This window comes from Cucurbita moschata, unplaced genomic scaffold, assembly GCF_002738365.1.
Source record: "Cucurbita moschata cultivar Rifu unplaced genomic scaffold, Cmos_1.0 Cmo_Scf00019, whole genome shotgun sequence".
Lineage (NCBI taxonomy): Eukaryota > Viridiplantae > Streptophyta > Magnoliopsida > Cucurbitales > Cucurbitaceae > Cucurbita > Cucurbita moschata.
The window spans coordinates 905,313-932,701 of record NW_019268535.1 but is presented as its reverse complement, the minus strand read 5'-3'; the positions used below and the strand labels follow the sequence as shown (position 1 = coordinate 932,701).

The following is a 27,389-nucleotide window of genomic DNA, read 5'->3' as shown; positions in this document are numbered from 1 at the left end:
TATTCTAAATGTAAAAGTCCCAAAGTGTTGTCTTAAACGACCTTCAGGTCCACTTGCCTACTCGAGAAATTTGAAACCCTCAAGATGAGTAGAGCGGGTCGAGTCCGCATCGTTGTGTCCAAATCTGATCTATCTACTCTTCGGGATAACAATAAGGGAGTCTATTCTAAATGTAATGTCAATAATTTTACAAGAAGATATTTACAATCATTCTACGAGCAATGACTTGAATAAATGGTTTAATCTATCGGTGAACGGCATAATAAATTAGGATGAATATTCAAAGGTCCAATATACTTATCAACTAAGCTATATTCATGTTAACGTGTTTAAAGATTCATGAACCTAACTAACCCCGTTGAAATTAAAAATAATTTAATTTTTTTTTTTAATAAGAATTATAGAAAAAGAAACCATGAAAAAAAAAAAGAAAAGAAAAGAAAAGAAAAGTCCACCGCCGATTGGGGAGAGCCGTATCGTGGACCATTAGTTTGAAGCTACCACGACTTTTGGCGCGATTTGTGTGGAACTAAACAAGCTATTCGCCGCTTGTCGGATTCAGGCACCGTTCACGGCTGACCGTCGAGCCGACACTACCTTCACTAAAATCCCAAATTCTCCAATCTTTCCATTTCACCTGACACTGATTGAATCCCTTGAAACCTGCAGATCGCCGATCCGACCATCTGTTGCCGGAAACTGAATTCTTACTACTTCCGTTCTTTCTAAAGCCACCGTCGCCACAAGCTTCCTTGGCCGGAGGTTAGCCTAAATTCGGATTCATACTACTTCTGTTTACTTTGGATTGCTTACCGAGCTCTTTTTTTCCTGACTCAATCCGTTTTAGTCAAAGAATCGAAGAGTTCTTCATTTGTCCGATTGTTTTAGAGTTCGTTTTGTATGCATCAGAGAGTAAAAGGCAAGTGTATTTTTCAAAGTGGGCCTTACAAGTTAGAAAGCACGAATTTCAATTTCAGGATTTGAATTGATGTTTTTCTTCTCCTTGTTATTTAATGACGATAAAAAGATCGTCACAGTTGGATGGCGTTTCTTCTTCTTAACGACAAGTATCTATAAATTTTAGTTGGTGTGTAGGCGTACGACCAGTGGCGGTCTAGTGCATTCCAGTTGTGGGTTAGGCAGCTGGGAGGTGAAGGTTTGGTATTAATGGCTAGTCCTGTGGATAACCTACACCCTGAAATTCGTCGTATAAAGGGAGATGGTCAGCAAGCTGAGGATAAAAACCAGCATGTTGAGAAAGAGGGCGGCCTGAGTGGTGGTGAGAGGGACATGGCTCCGGTTACTGGCAATTCCATCCATAGGTCTGGTTCTCGCCCACAGCTAGACCTCAGTAAAGCTGCAATTCAGGGCAATTTCGAGGAGAGAGACCCTACAATTCTTCTGCCTAACCAGTCTGATGATATATCTCACCTGGCTCTTGATATCGGCGGTATATTCCATGTGTATTCCTGTAATCTGGATTGGTTCATTCTATGTATTGGTTTATTCTTTCCTCCTTTTCTGTTCTTAAAAGCTTACTTTTGGTTAATTCTTTTTTTGGGATAAATGATTATTGCAGAGGTTGTTAGGGAATCTGATTCCAAGCAGTGGAAGGATTGAAAGTTGTTATATAGTATAGGACGACTCACAATCTGATAATGGGCAAAATACTCGTTTTGCTTTTGAATGAAAAGGGTTATTCCCTTTTCTTTGGCTTCTCGTTTCCCTCTTTTAGTTGTTATCTAGCTGTTGACATGTATTAGATTTGATGTAACTTTTTTCTTGACTAATCATCATTGAGTCTAGTCATGTTCTTTATCACTTGTGAAGTGAATAAGATAAGAGGATGTAGAGGCATATGGTTTATTATTGTTGATACAGGACATAGCTTGTTACAGTTTCAGTTTCTTTATTAAATTGATGATAGAATTAATTCTTAATTTGCAGGATCTCTCATCAAATTGGTTTACTTTTCAAGGCATGAAGATCAATCGGTTGATGATAAGAGGAAGAGGAGCATGAGGCAGAGGCTGGGGTTCTCAAATGGTAATAGAAGAAGTTATCCAGTTCTTGGTGGGAGGCTTCATTTTGTGAAGTTTGAGACATGCAAGATTAACGAGTGCTTAGACTTCATCCATTCCAAGCAGCTACATCGTGGTGGTATGTATGTTGTCATCATACTTTTAGTTCATTCATAATTTTCAGATAATCTGAGTTTCTTGTTTTCTCGCAATGCCTAAACATTTTCAGCTAGCAACAATTTACCTCGTTGGCATTCAGATGGCTCAACAAATGAAAATGCCATCATTAAGGTATATTCTTTTGATATGACTTCATATCAGATCTGTTGTGCTTTGAGGAAAAGGCCCACAAATATTATTAGCTGCAGAACCGAAAGTAGTATGTTTTAGGACTTGATGTATATTGCACATTCTTTTTCTACTCTTCTGTGAATGAGGTTAACAAAGAACTACTATTCTACAGTCGTAACTTCTACCTTCCGCTATTGACGTTCTTTCTTAGGACCTCCTTTTCTTGCATCAGCTTACTCTAAATCGTCAAATGGAACTTTTTTACATAGGGTTGATTTACCCCTGCCCTCGGGGTCTGCCATTTTTCTTCTTTTTCTGTGCCTGTGCCTTTGGTTTTGCCTGTTCTCAGTTTTTGTGTTTTCATTTGTCTTGACGAACTAAAGAAAAAAATGGAGTTAAAGGTGGGAAAGGGTGTGCTCCTTAGTTAATGTGATTCACCTTTTATTTAGATAACGCTTCTTACCCTGTAACAATTGCTGCAAGAAGGCTACAGGTGGAGGGGCATACAAGTTTGCAGACCTTTTTAAAGAAAGACTTGGAGTTAGCCTTGATAAAGAAGATGAAATGGATTGTCTTGTGGCTGGAGCAAATTTTCTGCTAAAGGTGGATTTCAAACTCTTTTAACATTTTTTTTTTTTTTTTTGGTGCTGGTATAGTAAAAAAGAAGTTAGATTATGCTTGCATTTTCATCAGTTCTTTTACTACCCACTTGTGTTTTTGATTACTTGAAAGCTTTAAATTTCACGGTTTTGTTTGCTTCTTTGTGCCCGTAAATTTTTATTGGCATACTAGTGATTCACGTCTGGGGGCTTGATCTTTGAGCTCGTTTATTGATTATTTTGAGATCTTAAATATGCATTTCACTTATCGAATAGCAGTCACACGTGAATGCCTAGATACCTCTTTGAAGAAGTTGGGTTGTTATCCACAAAGGATAATTGTTAGTGTAAACATTGAACCTTCATGATTGTCTCATCTTTGGTAGATTTTGAGTCATTGGTTTCTGCTTGAAATAGTTGTGTATGCGTATGTAAAACTTGCTAAATTCTATATTGTTATCTTAAGGTACATATCTTTTTATGAAGCAGTATTACTTATCCTGTTCTCAGATGAATAGTACTCCAAAGGTTACTAGTGTTAACAATGTTTTAGTAGGCAATACGTCATGAAGCTTTCACTCATATGGAGGGTAAAAAAGAGTTCGTGCAACTTGACCATAATGAATTATTTCCCTATCTACTTGTTAACATTGGATCGGGTGTCAGCATGATCAAGGTATGCCGTAAATCTCTACTTTTGTTTTTCCTTCATTCCATTTTCTTGCTCTTCATCTTAAGGATGAGTAAAGCTTGCTAAGCTTTATATTTGCTTAACTTTTTTTAAGGTTGATGGCGATGGGAAATTTCAGAGAGTTAGTGGGACAAATGTTGGAGGGGGTACCTACTGGGGTTTAGGAAGGCTGTTAACAAAATGTAATAGGTAATTATGTTGTATATATTGAGAATGTCTTCTCTCAAATTTTGTTATTATTTCTAAGATTTTCCATTTATTTATCCTGCTCCAGCTTTGATGAGTTGTTAGAGCTTACTCAAAAGGGAGATAATAGCACAATTGACATGCTTGTTGGGGACATATATGGTGGCATGGATTACTCTAAGGTGCGTTAAATGTAAATTCAAATTCCTTGCATTTTTGTACTTCTTTCCAAAACATGCTGTTCTTGTAAAAAATGTGCAGATTGTGGTTCTTTTGTTTGTTTTTTCTTATTATTTTTCCCTGTGTGTTCTCTTCCATAGGATGACAATTGTCGAGGGATAATTGTTCTTTATGGTAACAATTTCAAAAGATCTCTTATTTATTATTCTCTTTTACTGTTCTAGATTGGTCTTTCTGCGTCAACAATTGCATCAAGTTTTGGCAAGACCATCTCAGAGAGCAAGGAGCTTGAGGACTACAGACCAGAAGATATCTCATTGTCTCTCTTGCGAATGATCTCATATAATATTGGTCAGGTCAGTGCTGCAATGGAAAAAGTACTTCAAATTTGGTAGGAACTAACCAAAATTTAATAGGTGTCCTCTCTACAAGATTGAGCTTTCTTACTACATTAAGTAAATCAAGATAACTAATTCTGCTTCGCTATGGTAATCATTCTTAGCAATATATTTAGTTCTCATGCAAAATTTTACCGAATAAACTTAACAAATCATCGAATACTAAATCCTCAATTTTAACTCAGGTTTAGCAATTGGTTTCTCTTAATTAGTCATTTGACATCATCTATTTGAATAACTTGTTCGATAAGCAGTATCAATGGCACTTTCCACTACGAGATCTAATTTGAATTTTTACTGGTAGATATCGTACTTGAATGCTCTACGGTTTGGACTTAAGAGAATCTTTTTTGGAGGATTCTTTATCAGGGGACATGCATATACCATGGATACAATTTCCTTTGCGGTCCACTTTTGGTAATCTGCATTACAAGTCTTCTTTCTCATTATCATTTTTAGTTACATTAATTTCTTTTGTTTGTTTAGTTTTTTCTTTCTTTCTACTTTCTTAATACAGAGTTTTGTACTGTACATTTTGTTTAGGTCAAAAGGAGAAGCACAAGCAATGTTTTTGCGTCATGAAGGGTTCTTGGGTGCCTTAGGTGCATTCATGAGCTACGAAAAGCATGGTCTCGATTATCTATTGGCCCATCAGTTAGTTGAAAGGTTTCCTATGGGTGCACCATATACAGGAGGGAGAGTTCATGGGCCTCCACTTGGTGATTTGAATGAAAAGGTAAGCACAGTTCGCTCTGGAATATCTTCGATTACATCTTAGAGCTTTGGAATTAGTTTTCATTATCTGAGTGTATTCTGTCATCAAGCTTGGGTAATTGTAAAGTTCATTTGAGTCTGTGATCTATTTTCTACTTTTGTAGCTCAAACTTTCTAACTTTTCTAAGACCATGGAGCCAGATTGAAATTATCACAATCTATGATGTTTAATGGAAAAGAGTTTGGAAGATGTTTAAAATCGTAGGTAGGTAGATCATGATGTTTAATGGAGAAGGCTACTGATGCACAAAAGTACAAGCCGAGATAAAAAGTGTAGAACAAAATTAATAGGAAATAATACTTCCCAATTTGTACAAAAATAAAAAATAGTTTAGAAAGAGAATTCCATCCAGAAGCGTTCAATCTAGCCGCTTGAATGGTTTTAACCAAGGGTTTTCAAAGTCCTTGAAAACTTTTTGGTTTCGTTCTAACCAAGTTTTCTGAAACAATAACCTTTACTGCATTAGACCATGTCAAATGTGATTTTGGGTTCAAGGCAGGGCTTGTAGAAGGTGAAGAGAATTGAAACTTGGATCATTGGGGAAGGCCTCAAAACCGAGAAAGGCATCTTCTTTTGAAGTACATCATTGGTAAATCCACATAAAGGTATTATCCTTTTAGTGAGGGGCACGACAGAGAAAATACCGGAAGTATCTGGACTGTTTACTTGAATTATCGTGCTCTACGTATTTGATATTGCCAAATCCACTGGAAGAGAACTTAGGTCAATGAATTTCATCCTTCCAAGTGTTTCCTATTTGTAACTTTCCAAGATTGACAAGAAACATTGTCTGAAATATCACCACTGGGAAGAATAGACCCCTTGAAAAGACGGGGACAACGATCTTTAAAAGGAGAAACAGCTGATAATGCCAAGAGAATATTCTCTTACAAAAATCCAAAATAGCACCATTAATGGCCCGTGTTTAAAGCTAAAGGTTTGGAATCTTATATTTTTTACCAAGAGAACCTTTTGGTGAAAAGAGCGAGCTTTAGTTCACCAATCAATATGGTATAGTTGAGGGAATTCTATGCACAACTCTGGCTTTTTACAGCTTCTAAAAAAATATTCCTATATTAATCATGCAGGCTTTTGTGATGGATGATTGGGTAACTAAATACTGGTAGGCCTGTTGTGTTTTTTTTTTTTTCTATAGTCAAGTACATTCTCTCCTCTAAGAAAAGTACGTCTGTGATATATATCCTATTCTTTCTTCTTATGTGTTCCTGCTGAGACTCCAAGGTAAGAGGTCATGGCAGATTTGTGAACCTGCCTTATAGTGAAACTAGATTTTATGATTTTACCACGAGTTTGTAAATTTACCATTTACGAAAAATGCAGATTTCTTGGATGGAGAAATTTGTGCAGAAGGGAACTGAAATAACTGCGCCTGTTCCTATGGCTCCCCCTGGAACAACTGGACTTGGAGGCTTTGAAGTCCCTTTATCCAAAGGAGGGACCCTGCGATCTGATGCAAGTGCCCTAAACGTTGGTGTTCTCCATCTAGTACCCAATTTGGAGGTGTTCCCTCTGTTGGCTGATCCAAAAACGTATGTAATACACATTCTACTTCTTTTGTTATTGCATCGAACAAAATCCTTTCGGATTCTATTGTGTCACTTCCCTTCTACAAATTAATACGACATGCAATAAGTGTGTAGAATATTTTTGGTTTAATGGTTTTGCTTAATTAGCTACATGAAGAGAACCCACATCAAAGAAGGCGGTAGCCTAGTTTTTTCGAACTCATATACTAATGCTGCTCGAATGAAGAAATTGCATGAAGTGCTTTGTCAAAAGATTTGCTTTTCTTGACTATATTATAGATTCTTGTAGCTTTCTTATACTTGTGTGTTTTGCAGATATGAACCTAACACTATTGATCTCTCTGATCACCGTGAGTTGGAGTAAGTATATGAATAAAGCTCATTTCAATATTCCTTAGAATGCATATGAGCCAATGATATTTTATTTGAACATTTTTTTCCAGTGCCAACTAAAAACTATTTCATATTTATTCGTCTTCAGGTACTGGTTCACCGTGCTTTCAGATCATTTACCAGATCTTGTGGATAAGGCAAGAGCAAACACTGAATCTTAAGCGCGCTCTCTCTCTCTCTCACAACACACACACACAATTCCGCACAATCAATATGTAACTCGTCTCTTACAAAATAACAAGGACCTGCATAGTTACTTAATAATGATTTTCATTTTTTTACAAAGTCAAAAAAATATTTCTTAGGGTTGACTTGTCTTTTAGCGAATGACGATAAATTGTTTTATTTACCTCTTATTTTTTTCTTACTGATCGAGAAAATTGTTATTGGGAGATGTCAGGCTGTTGCAAGCGAAGGTGGAACTGATGATGCCAAGAGAAGAGGTGATGCATTTGCTCGGGCATTTTCGGCCCACTTGAGGAGGTAAATTCATTAACTTTAGATCGATGTACACGCTGCATGGTTATATTTTCCTGAGAATGGATTGTATGGGGTTTCAGAACATAAAAGTTCAAATTTGATGGCTCATTCTATTTTGGAAAATATACAATTTCTGTTTGCTGAATTTTAAAGTTTTCCTTTTGGCTTATAAATTTTAGAACGGGTCATTGTTTGGAAAAAATGGTTCAAATTCATCTCTTGAATCATTGTAATGTTAGTTATGTTAATAAAAAGATGACTACACAAGTTCGACTACACAAGTTCGACGATACCGTGGTGATGGTGACATGGCCAGTTTAAACGATGTGCTAAGTTTTATTCCTTTTCTCCTGTTGGTTCTTCTTACCGTTCCCGAACCCTCCGTATTCTTTCTCTTTCTATAAATCTTGTATTGGCTTCATTGAGTTCTTGCTCAATGTCATGGACCAATTCTTATCGGAGTGTACAAGCCATGCCCACCTGTTAACCTCTAAACAACCTGCCAGTGCCAACATTCTATGCTAACCTTACAGTTTGCCTTGTGCGCCCTTTGCTGGTTGATATGCCGCATGCCTTGCCATTCACCTACATGCTGCCCAATGCACATCCCATGACATTGATTGGTGCAAGGCCCTACACCAACCATGCCAAATGCTCGAGTCTCGAGGTCCTAATGCTCAGGCTGAGTTTGACCTTAAGATCCTCTATGGGTATTGTAGCTCAATTTCTTTTCACTATCGTACATATCGGTCATCCCTTTCAACTTTATTTGTCGGCCAACTTTGTCGGTCTTGTGTGTCTTATATGTGCTACTCGAGTATCATACTTAAGAAGTCGTTCTTGTGCTCCTGACTTCCTTAAGTTTTCTAATTGAAGGGAGTTTTAGAACCATACCATGTTGCAAGTCTTCTTATAGTCTTTTTCCTCACGGTAAATTCTCATGTACTTTTCACAGTAGAGAGTCGCTCTTGGTTATTGGATCTACCTGTCACCAATAGCCACTTACCTATTACTGTTATCCGGCCAGGTTCAAATGACTGCTGTGACCTGTGATATAATAATGATCAATCCAACCTAGGAGAATGGAAAATTATATCTCTAAACTAAAATAATGATCAATCCAACTTGGTAGGCATCTGAACCAGTCAACTGATTTTGTTTTTTTTAATACAAATAGTTATTAGAAGGGAGTGAATATCATTTACTTGAAAGCTTATGTCATCGAGCTTTAGGTCCTGCCAACTTGAGTATAATTTAATTGATTACATTATGTATTTGTCTTAAAAGTGAGACGTTCGATAATCCCCACGTTGTTGAAAACTGTATTCGCCTCTTACTTTTATGTCTTAGTCTCACTTGTTCTTGGCTCGAAAACTTCTATCCAACTAAACTCCAACTCTGAGTAGGTTGATGGAGGAACCTACAGCATATGGAAAATTGGGTTTGGCTAATCTACTGGAACTGAGGGAAGAGTGCTTGAGGGAGTTCCAATTTTTTGATGCCTATAGAAGCATAAAACAGAGGTAAAAATTTAACATCCTTTTATTATTGATTTAAAAATATCATTATGGATAGCTGTTTGGAGTATTGATTTCCTCTCGCTCCTTCACGCAATATCCTTTCTCGGTCGATCAGGGAGAATGAGGCATCACTTGCTGTTTTACCTGACCTGCTGTTGGAACTTGATAGTATGAATGAGGTATCTATAAAAACTTTACAACTGCTACTCACTCCATGGTGCAATAGAAGTCCAGCAGTTACAAATCAACAACTTTAATGTTCTTCTTATAGTAACATATCCAATTTATCTGCTTCATGGTTTGCCTGTTAATTTGCAGGAAGCAAGACTTCTGACCCTAATTGAAGGTGTTCTTGCTGCAAACATTTTTGATTGGGGCTCTCGTGCCTGTGTCGATCTCTATCACAAGGGGACAATAATCGAGATTTACAAAATGAGTCGCAATAAGATGCAGAGGCCGTGGCGGGTAATCAAATTTAACTTTAGGAGTCCATGTCGTGAAAAAACGTCAACTGTCCTCAACTGTTAAATTTCGTATCAGTGCTGATTCCAACTGTTTTTTTCTCATGTTTATATATATAGGTCGATGATTTTGATGCCTTCAGAAAAAGAATGTTAGGATCTGGGGATAAGAAACCCATTCCTCACAAAAGAGCTCTTCTCTTTGTGGACAACTCAGGTGCTGATGTTGTTCTAGGGATGCTTCCCCTGGCGAGGGAACTCCTCCGACGTGGAACTGAAGTAAGTTTACGTCGTTTTGATACTGAACGAAAAATTAATTCTATAGAGCTGTTTATTGTCTAGTCCACTCCATGCAACAATCTGTTCTTCGTACTTATTCTCCATTAAAGTATGCCTCAGTAGTGATCGGGAGTGTTCGTTCCAGGTTGTTTTAATTGGAAACTCCCTTCCTGCCATAAATGATGTAACCGCAATGGAGCTTCCTGATATAGTAGTTGAGGCTGCCAAGGTACTTTTCTTCCCTGTGCATCACATCTTGGCATCCAGCATGTTTAATCTGCACGCATGAGTATTTAATCATCTTGTCCATTCTTGAACCAGTGTCTCAGACGCTCAATTTTCATACTATAGCTACTTCCTCCTAGATTTTTGCAGTTGGCTTGTTTCTGTTGTGTCTGTGCCATCAAACATTATGGACTCTGAAATATCCCAAAGAGGCATTAAAGAACCTATAGAACAGGCCCTGTTCAAGCAAGCTCGTGCTGTTCAGTTAATTTAATCGACAAACGTTTGTTTGCAGCACTGTGACATACTACGTAGAGCTGCTGAAGCGGGCGGATTGATTGTGGATGCCATGGTTAACTCTGCGGATGGTTCTAAAGAGCATTCATCATCTGTTCCCTTGATGGTTGTCGAAAATGGCTGTGGTAGTCCATGTATAGATCTAAGGCAGGTCAGCTCTGAGCTGGCTGCTGCTGCAAAAGATGCTGATTTGGTAATGCGTTCTTTCATTTCAAAAGTTAATAGTAACAAATATATTAAAAAGGTAGGCTCAGTGAGTAGCAAATATCTCATCCTCCTGGGGATTGACACGTTACCAACGGCGAGCGTAGGAGACAGTGAGGGTGGCTCGCCAGTGAGGGTAATATAAACTCACTGTTTTAGACCCGTAACAGCCCAAGTCCACCGCCCGTAGATATTGTCCTCTTAGGGCTTCCCCTCAAGGTTTTTAAAACGTGTCTACTAGGGAGAGGCTTCCACACCCTTATAAAGAACGTTTCGTTCTCCTCCCTGTGAGATCTCACAATCCACTCCCCTTCGGGGCCCAACGTCCTCGTTGTCTTTCGTTCCCTTCAATTGATTTGGTACCTCCCAAGCCACTCCTTTCGGGGCCCAGCATCCTTGCTGACACTCGTTCCCTTCTTCAATCGATGTGGGACCCCCCAATCCACCCGCCTTTGGGGCTCAACGTTCTTGCTGGCACACTGCCTCGTGTTCAGTCCCCTTCGGGGCTTAGCATCATCACTGACACATCATCCAATGTCTGGTATTGATACTATTTATAACAGCCCAAACCCACCGCTAGCAGATATTGTCCTTTTTGGGCTTTCGCTTTCGAGTTCCCCTCAAAGTTTTTAAAACGCATCTACTAGGGAGGGTTTTCCACACCCTTACCCTTATAAAAAATGTTTCCTTCTTCTCCCCAACCGATGTGAGATCTCACAAGTAGAAGAAACCGAAACCTTCTGTGAACAACTAATAAGAATTTGTGGTCGCCATTTGTCTGTAAAATGAAAAAGACGAAGAAAATAGAAGCTACATGAACTCGGAGTTTGTTCTAATGCAGGTTATCTTGGAAGGAATGGGGAGAGCCCTTCATACCAACTTAAACGCCCAATTTAAATGTGACGCTTTAAAGGTGATGTTCACTAGTTCTCTAGTAATTGATCTGGCCTGTTCTTCTTCTTCTTCTTCTTCTTCTCCTTCTTCAAGTTTTCATGAACAAAGTGTTGCTTTTGCAGCTTGCCATGGTGAAAAATCAGAGGCTAGCAGAAAAATTGTTCAATGGACAGATATATGACTGTGTGTGCAAATACGAGCCATCACACTGAGAGCCCTTTTCCATCTCCAAGCTATCACTCTCAGTTTGTTCATCAGAATTTTTGAAATATTCTCCACCTTTTTTGTGCGAATATTTAGAACAATACATCAAATTCATAGCCTTAGGACCGCATATATCTCTTACTAAAAAGATTCTAAAGGTGGAGATGTGAAGTTTATGGAATTTTCAATCATATAGTATCAATGTATTCAAGATATTAAAATTACCGAGCAACCTGTTAGCAGGTGTGTATATTGTAACGGTCTAAGCCCATCGCTAGCATATATTGTCTGCTTTGACCTGTTACGTATAGCTGTCTGCCTCGTAGTTTTAAAACACGTTTACTATAGAGAGGGTCTCTAGTTGTATTCTAACCAGTGCATCGTGTCACAATCGCACTCTTGATGGCAGCGGACTTGCGATTGTGCGACACTTACTTTCTAACGACAAGTGAGCTAAGCCAATTTGTTCTTACGTTGCCTACGGCCAAGCGATGTATGCTCGAGCCTCTGACCTCGGTTTAAGAAGAAGGTTTTAGAAAACGAGGGCAGAGAGAGATTTTTGAAAGAGACGTAATATAAGCAAGCAAGAGAGTAACAACAACGACTTACAATATATAACCTTGGGCAGGGAGAAGTTGACAACTAGTCATATCTCCTTATAGTACATTATGAGGCATTTCATGTTTAGCAGGATCTAGACATGATTTTTCCGAAACGTCATGCTCTCTAGAAATATAAAAGTAAAACACTAGAACATGGGAAGACATAAAGGGTTTGGCTTGTCATGGGCATGCAGCCATGGGCAACATGCCTTGGACGAGCATGAGCGTGACACATCGCACCCCGAAATGTCATACTCACTAGAAATATAAAAGTAAAACACTAGAACATGGGAAGACATAGAGGGTTTAGCTTGTCATGGGCATGCAACCATGGGCAACACGCCTTGGACGAGCATGACCGTGACACATCGCACCCCGAAACGTCATACTCCCTAGAAATATAAAAGTAAAACACTAGAACATAGGAAGACATGAAGGGTTTGGCTTGTCATGGGCATGCGGCCATGGGCAACACGCCTTGGACGAGCATGACTGTGACACATCGCACCTCTTGGTGATTGACTCTAATACCATTTATAATAGCTCAAACCCAGTAGCAAATATTATTCGTTTTAGTTTGTTACATATCGTTGTTAGCCTCATGATTTAAAAACACGTCTATTAGAGGGAGATTTTCATACCCTTCTAAGAGATGTTTCGTTCTCCTTTCCAACTAAGGATATATATATATATATATATATATTATTTATTATTTTTTTTTTAAAAAAAAACCTATCGACATATAAAATATTTTTGTTTGCCTATTTCACATTTGTTCATCTCAACAAAGAAATAAAGACAAATTATGTTTTTTGGTTCGTGAGGTTTAGATTTCATGTTTGTTCGATTTTCGAACTATCAAAACTAACACTTTAATCCCAACATGTATAATTGTCGCTTTTGCTAGCATCCTATTACTTTATGATACGTGTCACTAGATTGTCGACCTTGCCATTTATAATTGTTGTCCAACATTGGACCGAACAACGAATCTTTGTCGTTGTAACGTACGCCCAAATCTAAAAAGAGTCATTAACAAGAAAATCTAAGGATTTATTTACGTTTTTGGAATAGATCATAGAACAAAGATCTCTTACAACATCTAGATTTACACAAAAAATAAATAAATAAATAAATAAATTTAAAAAATTTAAAAATTTAAAAATTTAAAAATTAAGAAATTAAAAAAATTAAATAAGCTCTTTAGTCAACGCCAGAAAACCATTAACAAAGAGTTAAATTAATTACCCACATTAATAAAAAAGAACCCTTATGAAAAATTTAAAAATCATTAAAAATTCTTATTTATACCGACAAAACGTGTACCTCATTTCTCAATGACTGAGGATAAAACACATTAAAATGAATGACAAATTTGGTGTCAATTGGACATCAAACCGACGACACTGTATATTCGTTCACCAAAATCATGTCTAGAACGGACAAATTGTTTGTATATTTCAAAATTTTAAAAGAATTTATATATTTTTTAAACAAAAAAAAAAAGAAAAAAGGATTTGTACACACCGTTCAAGGGAGAAGAGTAAGGCAAGCGGTTTTAAATTAATTACTTATTTATTTTTTTCTGTCTTTCTCTCTCACCGTAATTGTTGAATCCTCGGCCTTTTTCTTCAGCTTTTCAGCGCCTGCAAACAAACCTGTATGCTTTCTTTCTCTCTGTTTCCCTTTCCTTTTTCTTCTCACTTTACTAATTATTATCCAAATCATCCCTCTCTGTCATCGAATTCTTCGCTTTAATTATAATTCTGCCTCCTCCGCCTTCAATTTCAGTGAGTTTGATCTCTGTAAATTCCGATTTCAATTCCACTAGTTTATTCATTCGACTTTGATTCTTGATTGCTGTTTCTTATTGTTTTCCAGTGTGTTTGCTGCTGGAGTTTGTTCTTTTACTTTTTATTTGTTGATTGTTCTTAAATTGGGGACTAGGTTTATTTGATTGTTTTTCTATCAGTGTTGTTAATGCTAGAGGTTTGATTGTTTTGTTTTTTGTTAATGTTTTCCTGCTCTACTTGATCAGCTTCATTGATGTGATGGTGTGGTTTTGATAATTTGGGGGAGACGTGTTTAGAGTTAGAATGGAAGACCCCAAAACCCCAGAAACCCTAGAAGCTCAAAGCCCTGTGAATGAGATTAGCGAGGATATTTCTGGTTTTTCTGGTTTGGTTGACTTGAGCGGTGGGTTAACTGTGGAGATTCCGGTTGTTGAGAATGTCAATGGCGTAGCGGTTAGTAATGTCGAATTGAGGATTGAGGAGGATGAAATGGGAATTGGCGGTTTAGAGGGAGAAATTTTGGATGCTGGTGGAGATGAAGACGGTGGTGATGGTGTTGGGGCTGAGAATGATCAGAACAATGGCAACGCGGTGGAATTAGACGGTCTTCCTACAGGGAAGAACGTTGAAGTTTCTGGCGATGGTATATCGCTTACAGTGGACGTCTCGAATGTTCAGCCAGAAGAACCAGAGCTTCCCAAGTCAATAGGAACGGAAGAAATTTCAAAAGAAGCTGGAGATGAAAAGCAGGCTATTGAAAATGGTGAAGAGAACAAATTTTCGGTTGGTGATGTTATATGGGTCAAGACCAAAAGTCAGACATGGTGGCCTGGAAAGATACATCCCTCAGATGCAGTAGAAAGTGACGCAAGTAGCCAGAGTGATAGTCTTTTAGTTGGCTATTTTGGGAGCAGCCATGTGACATGGTGCTCTACATCTCAGTTGATGCCCTTTGCTGAGAACTTTGAGCAGATGTCCGGGAAGTACAAGTCTCGAAGTTTCCTTGGGGCTGTAGAGAAAGCTGTGGATGAGTTTGGTAGGTGTGTGAGATTGGAGATGACATGTCCGTGTATTCCTGAAGGAAACTGCCCATTAGAAGGTGATGATGGATCAAAGGATGCAACTTCTCTGCCTCGGCGCAAGTCTGGTTTCCTTGCTAAATATTCTGTTGATCAGTATAAACCCGAAACATTCCTAGCACGTGTTAAGAGTCTTGCGCAGATTGTTTCCCTATGTGGAACACTAGAGTTGAGTATCCTGTATAATCAATTGGCAGCTTTTCAAAGCTCAATAGGGCACCTGCAGTTACCTTTGCATCTGCTCTGGGAAACTCATGATGCTGACGACAATGTGGCGAGCAGATCAGTGAGAAAAAGCAAAACTCGTGTTACAGTGAAAAATGATGAAGAACAGGTAGAAGATGGCACACAAAGCTCACCGTTAGAGACACTGCCCATAGGATCAGACATTCTACGTGAAAAGATGGAGGGAAAGATTGACGATCCAAATAAGGTGCTCGACGGAAGCATGGAAGGAGGGAAAAGGAGCTCCAGAAGAAAGACAATTGCTGATGGAGGAATTGAATCGAGATCGTTAAAAAGAAAAAGAAGTGACAAATTTGAAGATCTTGAATCCAGCAAAATGGATTCTTCTATCAAGGGAGAGGTGATCAATCCCTTAGCTTATGAAGGCAAGGATTCTGATGTAGGAGACTTTGATGATGGGAGCAAAGGGATGTCCGAAAAGAGATCGGAGACGAGAGAGAGGAAGAAGAGCAAGTATTTATCTTTTCCATACATAAACTGGGGGCCGAAAAGTATGCCAGCTGACACAGAAGGTATTAAGGCGCTTAAAATTTCTAGCGAAGGTGAGGATGAAAGTGAAGCTGAGGGCAAGAATGAAAGCCCTTTACTATCTAAATGCAGTGGCAAGTTCTGGAAGAAGTGGTACTGGAATATCACCAGTGGCAGTGATGTTGCTGGTAATCAAGAGTTGATGAGTGTATCACCAGCTGAATTTCTTTCTGAGCTTCATTTTACTGCTGTGAATTGTCTTTATCCAAATGAAAGTAATAACTTTGATGCGGTCGCTCAGTTCTTCTCGAGATTTAGAATTCTCACGTTTCATGATGAATCTGTCGACACTGGTCAAAATGAGGCAAAGACTGCTGAGGTTAAGCATCCTTCTTCTACTGCTAAATCAGGGATCAAGAAAAGAAAAAGTCAGGCAAGTTCTATCTCGGAAATGGAAGAGATTAAGCATCCTTCTTCTACTGCTGAAGCATATCCTGCAGGAGAGGCACAAAAAAAGACCCCTCTGTCGAAAAATGATGGAGAAAGCTTGGGGAGATTGAAGACTAAATCCCTTTCTGCCTTGTCCGATGTGAACATAAACATTTCTTCGAGTAGCCCGCTTACAAAAGACTCGCCTGAGATTGGACCTGAACCACTCTCACCCAATGGTTTACCAAAGCGAAGGAAGAGAAAGAACGATGGATCGCTTCTCCAGAGTAAACCAACAACAGAGATACCTGATTTAAATGGAAGTGGTTCGGCACCTGCCTTGTTGGTGGAAGATCAGCGGGCCGCGAGCCAGGTTGCTTCCCAACAAAAGTCTGAGCCAAAGAAGAGAAGGAAACTTGGTGCTGTTAAGGAGCACTCAAAGGTGTCTTCTGAATCCATAGATGCGAATAACAGCAATGAACCTGGTTCCTTTTTCATTGATCTACAGGTCACAGTTCCACAACCACTTGGTGTGATTTCAGAGAAAAATAAAGTGGATTTTGAAGGAGCGCCTAACCAGTCTGTGGAGGAGCAGACAATTGCCCAGGATCAGAGCAAGTCGGGGGTCAAAAGGCGAAAGAAGAAGGAGAACCCGCCATTGACAGATCCAAAGGTAATCTTGCCTTCTGATATACCAGATTTAAATGGAATGGGTATTGAATCTAGTCAGGGGAAAGACTCCCAGTTGACTAAACCAAAGAGGAGGAGGAGAAAAGGTGAAGCTAGTTTGAACCATCCGAATCCTTCTGACAAACCATATATTTATAATAAAGTTGAAACTGATGGTGATGGTTTAGGATCTCTTCTTCTCTTGACTTTCTCTTCAGAAGCTCCCTTACCTCCCCGGCAGCAAGTTATCACAACGTTTAGCCAGTTCGGATCTTTGAAGGAATCCGAGATACAGTTGAAAGATTCAACTGTTGAGATAGTTTTCCTTCGAAGTGCGGATGCGATGGAAGCAGTTCGGAGTTTAAAGAAGAACAACATTTTTGGCCCAACTCTTTTAAAATACCAGCTCTATCACCTCTCAACTCCCCCGAAGACATCGGACGTGGACAGGGCTTGCACAGCACTGGCCTATCCAGCATCTGAGGGCACTCTCAACTCATCAAAGTCTGCTGAATTAGGGTCTCAATCAGCAGGTGAGGCACAGCCTGTCGAGTTTATTAGGAAGAATCTTCAGATGATGACATCAATGCTGGAGAAGTCTGGAGACAATCTCTCCCCAGACACGAGAGCCAAATTGGAGAGCGATATTGAAGTCCTCCTCAAGAAGGTGAGTTCCATGGCGGGTTCTTCCTCAACGTAAAGGAACCGTTGTGGATTTTCTTTCATCAGGTTCTATCAAACCCCTCGTTAGTCTTGTTGGTGTATTGTAGGTGTAGTTTATGTATCCAAGGACACAAATATTGCCTGGGCAATTCGTGGAGCTTCTCTGTTTATTAATAGTACTTCTAGTTTTCCCTTTTTTCCTTTCGTTACAACATCGTATAAGCAATGTGAAGCCTTTGCATTTCATGAGATGTCTCATACTTTTGACAATCTTTTTCCTTGTGTAGGCAAGGAATTTAGCCATGGTTTTTACTTCTAACTGTGTGCTTATCCCACATCTTAGTATACCAAGCGCATAAGCTTAATATGTTTTAGGATCAGATTTCACAGGATTGTTGGGAGGGAGTTCCACGTTGGCTAATTTAGGGAATGATTATGAGTTTATAGGTAAGAAATACATCTCCATTGGTAACGAGGCCTTTTAGGGAAGCCCAAAGCAAAACCATGAGGGCTTATGCTCAAAGTGGAAAATATCATATCATTGTAGAGGTCCGTGATTCCTAAAAACAACTAAAAACCATTGTTTTGAGTGCAGTTTGAGTCTTACATGCTTTTTCTCAGTAGAAATGAGCGTTCTTTCTTGTTTAGCCAAGGCAACGTCTTAGCATCATCCCCAGAATGACTCCGCTTGCCATTTCAGTGACCAACTACATCCAATTCAAAGCCCCACTCCTACCCCAGCTTCGTTGTGGATCAACGTTGCCTCATAAGTGTAGCAGATGGTCTTTGCAATGAGCAAATAATATAGGGCCCGTTTAAACCCCAACAGAGAAGAGTACAGGAATCCACTGGCCCAACACCACCCTGAAATTTCACGTGAGCATTTTCACAAACAGGTTGCAGGCGAGGCTCCGGAATCGTAATAATAATGCGATCATGGCGTAGAATTCGGCTGAAAAAAATGAAAGCAAAGAGGAGGAATCTACAATACCATGTTTTTTGTACACTTACACTGTTGAAGGCCTTCTGATTGATTGTCACTACACACATATGTACACTATTTAGTCTACACGTAGAACTTTTTTGGATAAAAATAAATTGTGAATTACACCCATTGCCCTATTTGTTTGTCATGTCATTTTCAGGTCGAAGATGCTTTTTCTATCTCCATCCTCGATCAAATGGAAATATTAACTTCCTTCGTACACCATTTATCGACGATCGGTGTCGGTGAGTTTAATCTTTCCTCTCAAGCTTCTTTAACTTTGAATTTTGATTCTATACAGGTTTTTATCTTTAATCTTAATAGGTTTATTGGACGAACATCGGTTAGCTTGACATGAAAGAAACAGGTGACAACAACTGAACTTGTCAAGTTTATCGAACGACGTGAACTCAAACCTGGTATAACTCAACCAATACATATTATATCCTTTTCTTTTACGGCTAAAAGACATGCATGAGAGGAATATTTGATGCATGTGATCTACCATCTTGATTATCATACTCATAATTACTCAAATATACTTAGTACTTAATAATCAGTCAATAATCCCTTTACTTGAAGGAAAAACAAGTCTAATTATATGATAATTACGTTCCAAATCATACTTGTTCTTTGTTCTTTTATACTACAAAAGCACTCCCTAGATAATCTTCCTCGATAACACAAGAAAAATCCTAACAGAGAGCCTTGGATTAGCCGACACAATCCCAAAGCCACACTCCAAATTAAACAAAAATCAAGACATATTCTTAAGAAACTGATAGAAAGAGAGGAAATCAAGGCAAATAGTTCTTGATTTCATTCGAGCCATGCCCTTTTGATTCCCCTGATCGGATTTTAGACCAATGGGTTCGTTGTTGATGATCCGTATCCATTCATCATCCCATTCCAAGACGACCCAATTCCATTTATAAATCCATAGGACTCAACTTTCTCAGAACATCCCTCCTGATCTTGCCATTCCAAAGCCAAAAGCTTTGTATTCGGCTTCACTTCCATTGCATTTGGATCCTCATTTTGTTCATGTTCATAAGGAATCATCACTCCTTGTCCCATGCCTGCCGCGTTCCCATCAAGTGAGAGTCCATAAGGGGTGCAAAGGCCATGGAAACTCGGCGACAGAGCATGGCCAGCAGCGGCAATGTGATCTCCAGCAAACCCACCCACCATGGCCAAATGGTCGGAGTTTGTGGGGTTGTAATGAGCATTGCCAACAAGGGCTTCCATTTTGGAGTCCATGAAGTCGATTGGTCGAGCGGTGTGATGGTGAGCTTCAAGCATTCCTATGCTTGAGATGAAATTTGGTGTTCCAATAAGGGGATTGAACTGAGAGGGGAAGTGTACTTGATTTGAAAACGAGAGATGAAGATCGGTGGGATTATGATTATGAAGGGAAGAAGAAGAAGAAGACGCTATATGATGATGATGGATCTGGGAAATAGGTTGTCGTGGTTGTTGTTGTTGTTGATGATGAATCGGGTCATTATTGGATTTCTTAGTAGTAGTAACTTTCTTGTTCTTCCTGCAACCACCGCCAACCGGGATGTTGCGGAGAGTGCCGCCTTTGGTCCAGTACCGACGACAAGTCTTGCAAAAGTAGCGAGGCTGAGAGAGGCTGTAGTTGTTGTAGTAACAAAATTTGGTATGAGTTGAGTCACATCTTGGGCATTTCAGTGCTTGGTCATGTTGAGGCCTCAGCCTCCTCTCTGTCAGTGGCCTTGAACATGACAGCATGTCCCCTGATAATGACGAACAATCCATGCCAGACTCCTCGTTACCACTTCCCTAAACCAAAAACACACAACAAAAATGTCAGTCCTTTGTCCATCTCTCACAATGCCAGACTCCGCTCGGCTCGGCTCGATTCGGTTCGAGTCGGGTACTAACTAGGCTTACTCAAAAGAGAAGAAAGGGTGAGTTTTGATGACATATACCTGTTGTAGCCAATCAGAGGAGTCCATGCAGACTTGAAGAGAAGTAAGACCCATGAATGAACTGAGAAAAACAGAGGAACCCACAAAAACTTCACTTAAAACTCACTCCATTTCATTATCCACTGACAAAATGGGCACCAAAAACAGCTCCATTAATCCCAAAGAGATCAGTTTCAGAAGAAGAAGAGAATGGGATGTGAAGAAGAAGGAAGAAAAAGAGGTATATTTGAAGAGATGGAAGGGGAAAAGGGTAGCAGCCACTGTGTTAGTTAGCTTAGCAGAGAGATGTTAAGGATGACAAAAACATCGTCGGTGGTAAGAACATTTCAGTGGGTCCCTACACTGTCTGTAGGGTACCCCACAAGGAACACTAAAGCAACCAAAAGACAACTCCAACGTGGCAAAATGGAGGGCTGTGATTGGCTGAGCTTAAGGGAAGAAGAAGCTGATGTGGAAGTAGTAGAATGGTGAGAATTTTTGGGTCCTCGTTAAAGAAAGCATCCCCAAAGAGCACTCCACTTAGGGGCCCAAAAAATGGAGCGTGGGACCCTTCTCTCCTCCCCCTCCTACAAGCAAGGCATAGATTCTTCCTCTCCTAATCTTATGACACTAATTCCTTCATCCAAATCTTCTTCTTTTTGTTGTTTGGGGGGGGCATTGCCAGTTTTGTTTCATGTGACTCTGTTTTTTTCTTCCTTTTTATGGCACAAGTTTTCAAAAAAACCCTTCTAAATCAACTTTAGAACCAATAAAAGAGATTGACATATGATATCATATTGTAATGAATTGAATGAGTACTCCTCGTTGCATTGAAAACCCGCCATTGTTTTAAAGTTTGATTAAGTTTGACTTAGCGGGAATTATAGACATGTAAAGTGTGATTTAGGGAGTCTTTTGATGAACCTAAAGGCAATGTTTTCGAGGCGCTTGTATTCACGAGGTGTCCGATGGTTTTGCACTATTGGATTCTCGAATTCATATCCAATAGTTATATTAGGGTTATGCAAAATTTTGAATCTGCATTCAACCGTTGTTTTGAGGTTGGTGACACGTAGATTGTAGCAGCCTCGTTGGATAATTTTTCTCTAAATATGTGTGACTGCCTCGTTGAATAATTTTTTAGGAGTTTGTAGTCTCAAGGTGTTTGTCAGGTTGTTTTGCACTATTAGATCTGAAAAGTACTCAAAGTGGCTGGTAGGTTTGTATTGTTGGATATGGTCGTCATATCTAGTGATTATTTAGAAGCATGCAAATTTTCGAATCTAAAGGACGAGCGATAGCTGCATTGTGACCATCTTACCAAATATTTTTTTCGGGATTGAAATAAAATATAAGATAAATATCGGAGAAAACATTAGCGGGAGAATGAGGAGAGCATGTGAGAAACAAAGCTTGAGGAACACACTTAAAAGGGACCAAAGAGAAGTTAATGTCAAACCTAAAAACAAAAGTGGAGTCTCCAACCCCACGTTGATTCCCTATCCCATATTCATTAATTTTGTTCTCTTTATAAATTTATTTATTTATTATTATTATTTTACTTTAATTCATAAAATTAAACTCCTAGTCACTGTCATAATTACTCTATCTAGACTCGTAACATGGTTGTACAACACTTATTCTCACCTTCGAGTAAGTCAACAAACTAGAATTTAGGTCGTTATTGGCACGTGGGACATATGCTCAAGCCTCTAACCCTGTTCCTTAAAAAATACTATAGAAAATGGGGACACAGAAAGTTTTAGAAAACGCATGGAAATCGGTTTTGAGATATCAATATTATAGGCTAACTAGTAAATAAGCGACGACTACATGCTTTTGGTATAGAAAAATCAACCAAGACGATGATTATATCCAACCCCTAAACATTTTGAAACCTTCCTCTATTTGTTATGTGCCACTCAAGATAAAAGACGTGGATTTCTCTGATGGGTTCCATTCACTAAGCCACTACCTATGAGCGGTCGGGTTTTACCCAGTGGAAGAAATGGGATATTAGAGAATGGGTGCACGGCTAGACTCAATATGCATACATAAAATCCAACTTTTTGTCTCGTTCTATTCAAAAGCTACATATAATTGCTAATGCATACATAGTTCAGTGGTTAAAGATACATCGGTTCTTACCATTACAAAATTTAATTCGATCGATAAGAAATCAATTTATTTTTTTTAAAAAAAATATATATATTTCTATAAAATGTTTGGATAATTATATCCCATACATGAATGGGTTGTTGGTAGTGGCACATCATGATTTCAAAATCACTTGGATCCAACATTTTTTTTTTTTTTTTTGTCAATGAAAATTAAATAAAAAAAATATTAAAATTATTCAAAATCTTGAGTTTCAAGCAACCTCCAAGATGCTGGCATCTTTCATATCTCCCTTTACTTTGCATTTTTAACCCTCCCCTTTTCTTTCTTTTCAATTTCGCCCCCCTTTTTCTCCTAAATTCTAAAAACACCCCTCGTTTTTTTATTATTAAAAAAAAAAAAGATTCGTAAAGGCCAATAAATAATCCACGAATTCAAAAGTTTAATTTTTCTATTAAAAAAATGGATTTGCAAAATGCTGTATTTTCTGGTCCTTTTTTTAAAAAATAAAATAAAATAAAATAAAATCCACTCCCTCGCCGGCAGCGGCGGTGCTTGCGGCGGCGCTACCCTTAAAGGCTTCACTTTTGGTCGACAATGATATTCTTAATTAAATGATTAAATTTTATCATCTAAAAAACATTATATTAAAATTGTGTAAATGAGAATTTATATAATTTGAAGAATAAAGGGATTAAAGGATGTAGATGAACGGTGTAGATTTGATCATCACAATGAGATTTAAAAGTGTGGTCCTGATTTTTTATGGTGGTCAAACTTTGCAGCCTCGTTTTGGCTGCAGTCAACGTCACTTTATTTTTCTCCCTCAAATACTATTACATATTATTACATATTAAATTTTCACGAAATGCTTTTTGTCGCTAATATTTTTATTCTCGTTTTAATAATTTTTTGTGAGATCCTACATCGGTTAGGTATCCCGAATCTTCATTACTAATGGAATCGAAATAATCTCTGGATGGATCGATATAAACAAAACATTTCTTGTAAGGATGTGAAAATGTCTCCCTAGCAGACGTCTAGCCAACGTGAAAAATATTTGCTGATGAGTTTGAACTGTTATATTTTTATTCTCGAGCATGAAAACGTCCTCCCTTTTGCTTATATTTCTAGTTAAGCCTAAAATTCATTTCTTTCACTTTCAATTAGAAACCGTTCTTGATTTTTTTTCCCCACTTTTGACCCATACATAATCAACTTTACATACTAGACGAATCATATTCGTTACAAATCAACGACTCATTTATGAGGCAATAGATTTGACGAAATCCATTAAAGGTCCCCAAACAACACAGCAACAAGAATTCAAAATACGTCGTTGTACAGAAGATTCATTTTCTCTTACGAGCTTCCCCTCAAGGGTTGCGGTGTTTCGTTCTCCTCCTCAACTAATGTGAGATATCACAATCCACCCCCCTTCAGGGTCCAGCGTCCTCGTTGGCACTCGTTCCTTTCTCCAAAGAATGTGGGACCCCCACCAAATCCACCCCCTTTCAGGGCCAGTGTCCTTATTGCCAGATCGCCTCGTGTCTACACCCTTCGGGGAACAGCCTTCTCACTGGCACATCGCCCGGTGTCTGGCTCTAATACTATTTGTAACACCCCAGGCCCACCGCTAGCAGATATTGTCTTATTTAGGCTTTCCCTTACGAGCTTTCCTCAAGGCTTTAAAACGCGCCTGTTAGGGAAAGATTTTCACACCTTATAAAGGGTGTTTCGTTCTCCTCTCCAACCAATGAAGGATATCACAACAGATATCCATTACCGTATTAAACCAACCACCAGACAAGAAAAACAACAAGAACCCTCATGATTGTAATTCAAACGATATGTCGACCAAGATGAAAACATGTCGGAGATGGTTTTGAAAATCAAACACGAGATTGTTAGGTGATAAAGAGCGTAGTGCATGAAGTCAAAAAAATGGTATAGAACATAGAACAATGAGAGGCAAAGTGGGGCCATGTAGAAGGCATACGCGACACAAGCGAGCTAAGACAGCGGCGCAGAAGGAAGTATAGTCTTACAAAAATCTTGGCCTTCTGCTATTATTCTTACGTCTAACAAATGATTCGAAATAAAATGTCTTGATCATGCCACAAGGACTTCGAGACGGATTACGGGATTGTACCTTACAAGTTGTTTCAAGGTAAATTCAAAAGTTGAGTATGAGACGGTAGAAACAGAAGTACCGTTATCTAAGAATGTTGGACAACTCCACGTGGGGCACTAAAGTACTTCTCTACTCTCCAGAAGAGAGTGGAAGAGACAGAAGAGTCAATAGAAAGCGGTCTTATGTATGTCGAGGCTCGGGTTAACAAAATAGGATTGCATTAAATGAACTCAATTGGAGCGTGTTTGATTACAAATAAGTCAAGCTTTGTTTATAGAACTAGTACTTCAAGCCGCTTAAAACTACTTCAACCGGAGATTCAATTACTCTCGAATAGGTTATAAATTTAGTTAGTGTCCATTATAGTATTTACGAGTATGATTGTTACAACTTTTTAATTGACCATATGTTACTCTCGGGTATATTTTTAAGGTTAGAAACCTCTCTCTTATAGACGCGTTTTAAAACATTGAGATTGACAGTGATATGTAACAGGCCAAAACGAACAATATCTGCTAGCAGTGGACTTAGGTTGTTACAAATAATATCAGAGTCAAACACCAGGCAGTGTGCCAACATGGACGCTCAAGATCCCACATCAGCTCGAGAGGGGAACAAAGCATTTCTTATAAGGGTATGGAAACCTCTCCCGAAGAAACGTTAGGGTTGGGCCTTGGGGGAAGTTGAGTTCTACTAGTGGCCCAATTGAGATGAAGTGGGCTATGGGCTTTTTTGGTTGGTTAATGTAAAAAGGCTTTTCAAGCTTATTGGGCTATGAAATTGAAGCCCATATAAAAAAATTAAAAACAGTAATTCACCAAATTTTTTCCATAAAATAAATAACATTAATTATATATATACATATATATATATATATATATATATATATATATATATATATATATATACACACATATAATTACATTTAAATTAAAATTAAAAACCTTGCCCTTTATATTTAAATTAATTTTTAAAAATACAAACTACCCTTACAAGTAAATTTCTGATTAAATCAGGTCGTGGAATAATCCGTAGAATATTTACTAAAAAAAAAAATTTAAATAGTATATTTTTAATATATTATTTTTCTTGTCAGCTAAGTTTACCAGTGTGAAACGATATTTAGCGGGACAAAATCGATTCCATCTGTAAATATTCCGAGATTCAAAGTATTTGATAGAAAAATTTAGGAGAGGGACCGAAGAATAAATCAAAGTTATATCCTAAATTATAATTTTAATGACGCAATAATCAAAATTTATGTTTAAATGTAATTAAACTTACCCATAATGTATTTATTAATTTAATACAAATGAAAAACTTTATAATAAGTTGAGGTGTTACATATTAATATTATTAGATTACATATATATTATATGATATTTTCTTCTTTTCCAAGGCACAGCGAACCAGTTGACCCAAGTGGGCCCCACTTGAACCTTCTAGTTATGGCATCTTATCCATAAAATAATAATTGCAAATAATTCAAGCTTAAAATATATAATAAATTATTATTTGTCTAATATTTAAAAAATGATACTGTAATTGGAAAGTTAGAAGTAAAATTAATATGATGATATTTAATTCAAAATTATTTTATTTTTATAAAATTAAATTGGAAAATAATGTATTTATCTTATTAGAATATAATTGCCCGCTAACCGTCGGCCTTACGGTTTTAGAAGGAATAGTCTCCAACCCTCAATCCCAATCCACCTTCGTACTTACTGGTACACCACCCGGTATCTAGCTCTGATACTATTGAGCTAGCAGATATAATCCACTTTGGTTCATTATGTATCGTCCTCAACCTTATAATTTTAAAATACGTATATTACGGAGAGATTTTACGGTGGTGGGTCATATGATTTATTATTAATAAGAAAAATAATGTTTTGGTATTTAATTATTTACCCACTATCTCCTCTGTTTCTTTCTAAATCTGTGGGGAGAACTTTCCCTCTTTTTTTTTTTTTTAATAAATTTGATCTATAAAAAAAATTTATATCCGATCAAATTGAATTCAAATAAATAAAAATTTAATAGAGCTAAACCCGCTCGATTATTTTAGAGTTCAACAACGTCTAAGGTAGAAGGGTTTAAACGTCGTTCAATTATTTGAAAAAAGAAATAAAAAATAAGTAAGTTATATGTACAGTATTTTAGTATTTTCTGATGGTGTACATGGGTTAGGTTGGACGGGAGAAATCTTTTGGACCAACTGAAAATTTTAGGTTGGTTGAGTCGGTGACTTAAACAATCTAGTAGAGTTTACAACCCAGCCCTCTATTCTCGAGTTGGGTTGGATTTTCAGGTTATTTTTTTGAATTATCTAAAAAAAATCATAGGTATCGACCATACCTATTACATCAATAACTAAAATCCCAACAAACTCAAATATCAGATATTCACAAGTCATCATTAACATTGGTTACAAACAACAAATATTTTCAATTTTTATTGAAGTAGGATAAGGTTGAGTTTGGTTGTAGCCTTATTTTCGAGTTGGTCGGGTTGATCTGACTAAATTTTTTTTTAAGATTTAAGATGGATAGTCTAAGTTGATCGAGTTCTCGAATCATATGAACACTCCTAATATTTTCGACTCGGTCTTGATACTGAGT

At 38.0% G+C, this 27,389-nt stretch overlaps 3 protein-coding genes across 7 annotated transcripts; 2 read left to right on the top strand and 1 right to left on the bottom strand.

The window, feature by feature from the left end:
• Nucleotides 1–466: 466 nt before the first annotated feature.
• LOC111457025 (pantothenate kinase 2) lies at nt 467–11,856 on the top strand. 4 transcript variants are annotated; one of them, XM_023099138.1, is made up of 24 exons: nt 467–762; nt 848–919; nt 1,085–1,450; nt 1,948–2,160; nt 2,251–2,312; nt 2,799–2,915; nt 3,468–3,587; nt 3,697–3,791; nt 3,877–3,970; nt 4,193–4,324; nt 4,671–4,783; nt 4,910–5,102; nt 6,483–6,691; nt 7,004–7,048; nt 7,170–7,218; nt 7,482–7,564; nt 8,968–9,084; nt 9,197–9,260; nt 9,400–9,546; nt 9,663–9,821; nt 9,967–10,050; nt 10,342–10,536; nt 11,389–11,460; nt 11,564–11,856. In XM_023099138.1, the coding sequence occupies exons 3-24, from the start codon at nt 1,168–1,170 to the stop codon at nt 11,651–11,653; spliced, it is 2,736 nt and encodes a 911-aa protein (XP_022954906.1). In that variant the 5' UTR covers nt 467–762; nt 848–919; nt 1,085–1,167; the 3' UTR covers nt 11,654–11,856. The 4 variants fall into 4 exon arrangements, with proteins under 4 accessions (XP_022954906.1, XP_022954909.1, XP_022954908.1 ...); XM_023099141.1 differs by lacking the exon at nt 848–919 and having other exon boundaries at nt 1,096–1,450; XM_023099140.1 differs by lacking the exon at nt 848–919.
• Nucleotides 11,857–13,809: 1,953 nt separating this feature from the next.
• On the top strand, nt 13,810–17,906 carry LOC111456912 (serine/threonine-protein kinase ATM-like). Of its 2 annotated transcripts, none has more exons than XM_023098984.1 (2): nt 13,810–13,907; nt 14,286–17,906. In XM_023098984.1, the coding sequence occupies exon 2, from the start codon at nt 14,344–14,346 to the stop codon at nt 17,629–17,631; it is 3,288 nt and encodes a 1,095-aa protein (XP_022954752.1). In that variant the 5' UTR covers nt 13,810–13,907; nt 14,286–14,343; the 3' UTR covers nt 17,632–17,906. The 2 variants fall into 2 exon arrangements, with proteins under 2 accessions (XP_022954752.1, XP_022954751.1); XM_023098983.1 differs by having other exon boundaries at nt 13,898–14,037.
• Nucleotides 17,907–19,155: 1,249 nt separating this feature from the next.
• Nucleotides 19,156–21,174, bottom strand: LOC111457326 (dof zinc finger protein DOF5.6-like). Its single transcript, XM_023099565.1, has 2 exons — nt 20,535–21,174; nt 19,156–20,385 (listed from the first exon to the last, which is right to left on the bottom strand). The coding sequence occupies exons 1-2, from the start codon at nt 20,586–20,588 to the stop codon at nt 19,438–19,440; spliced, it is 1,002 nt and encodes a 333-aa protein (XP_022955333.1). The 5' UTR covers nt 20,589–21,174; the 3' UTR covers nt 19,156–19,437.
• Between the last annotated feature and the right edge of the window lie 6,215 nt (nt 21,175–27,389).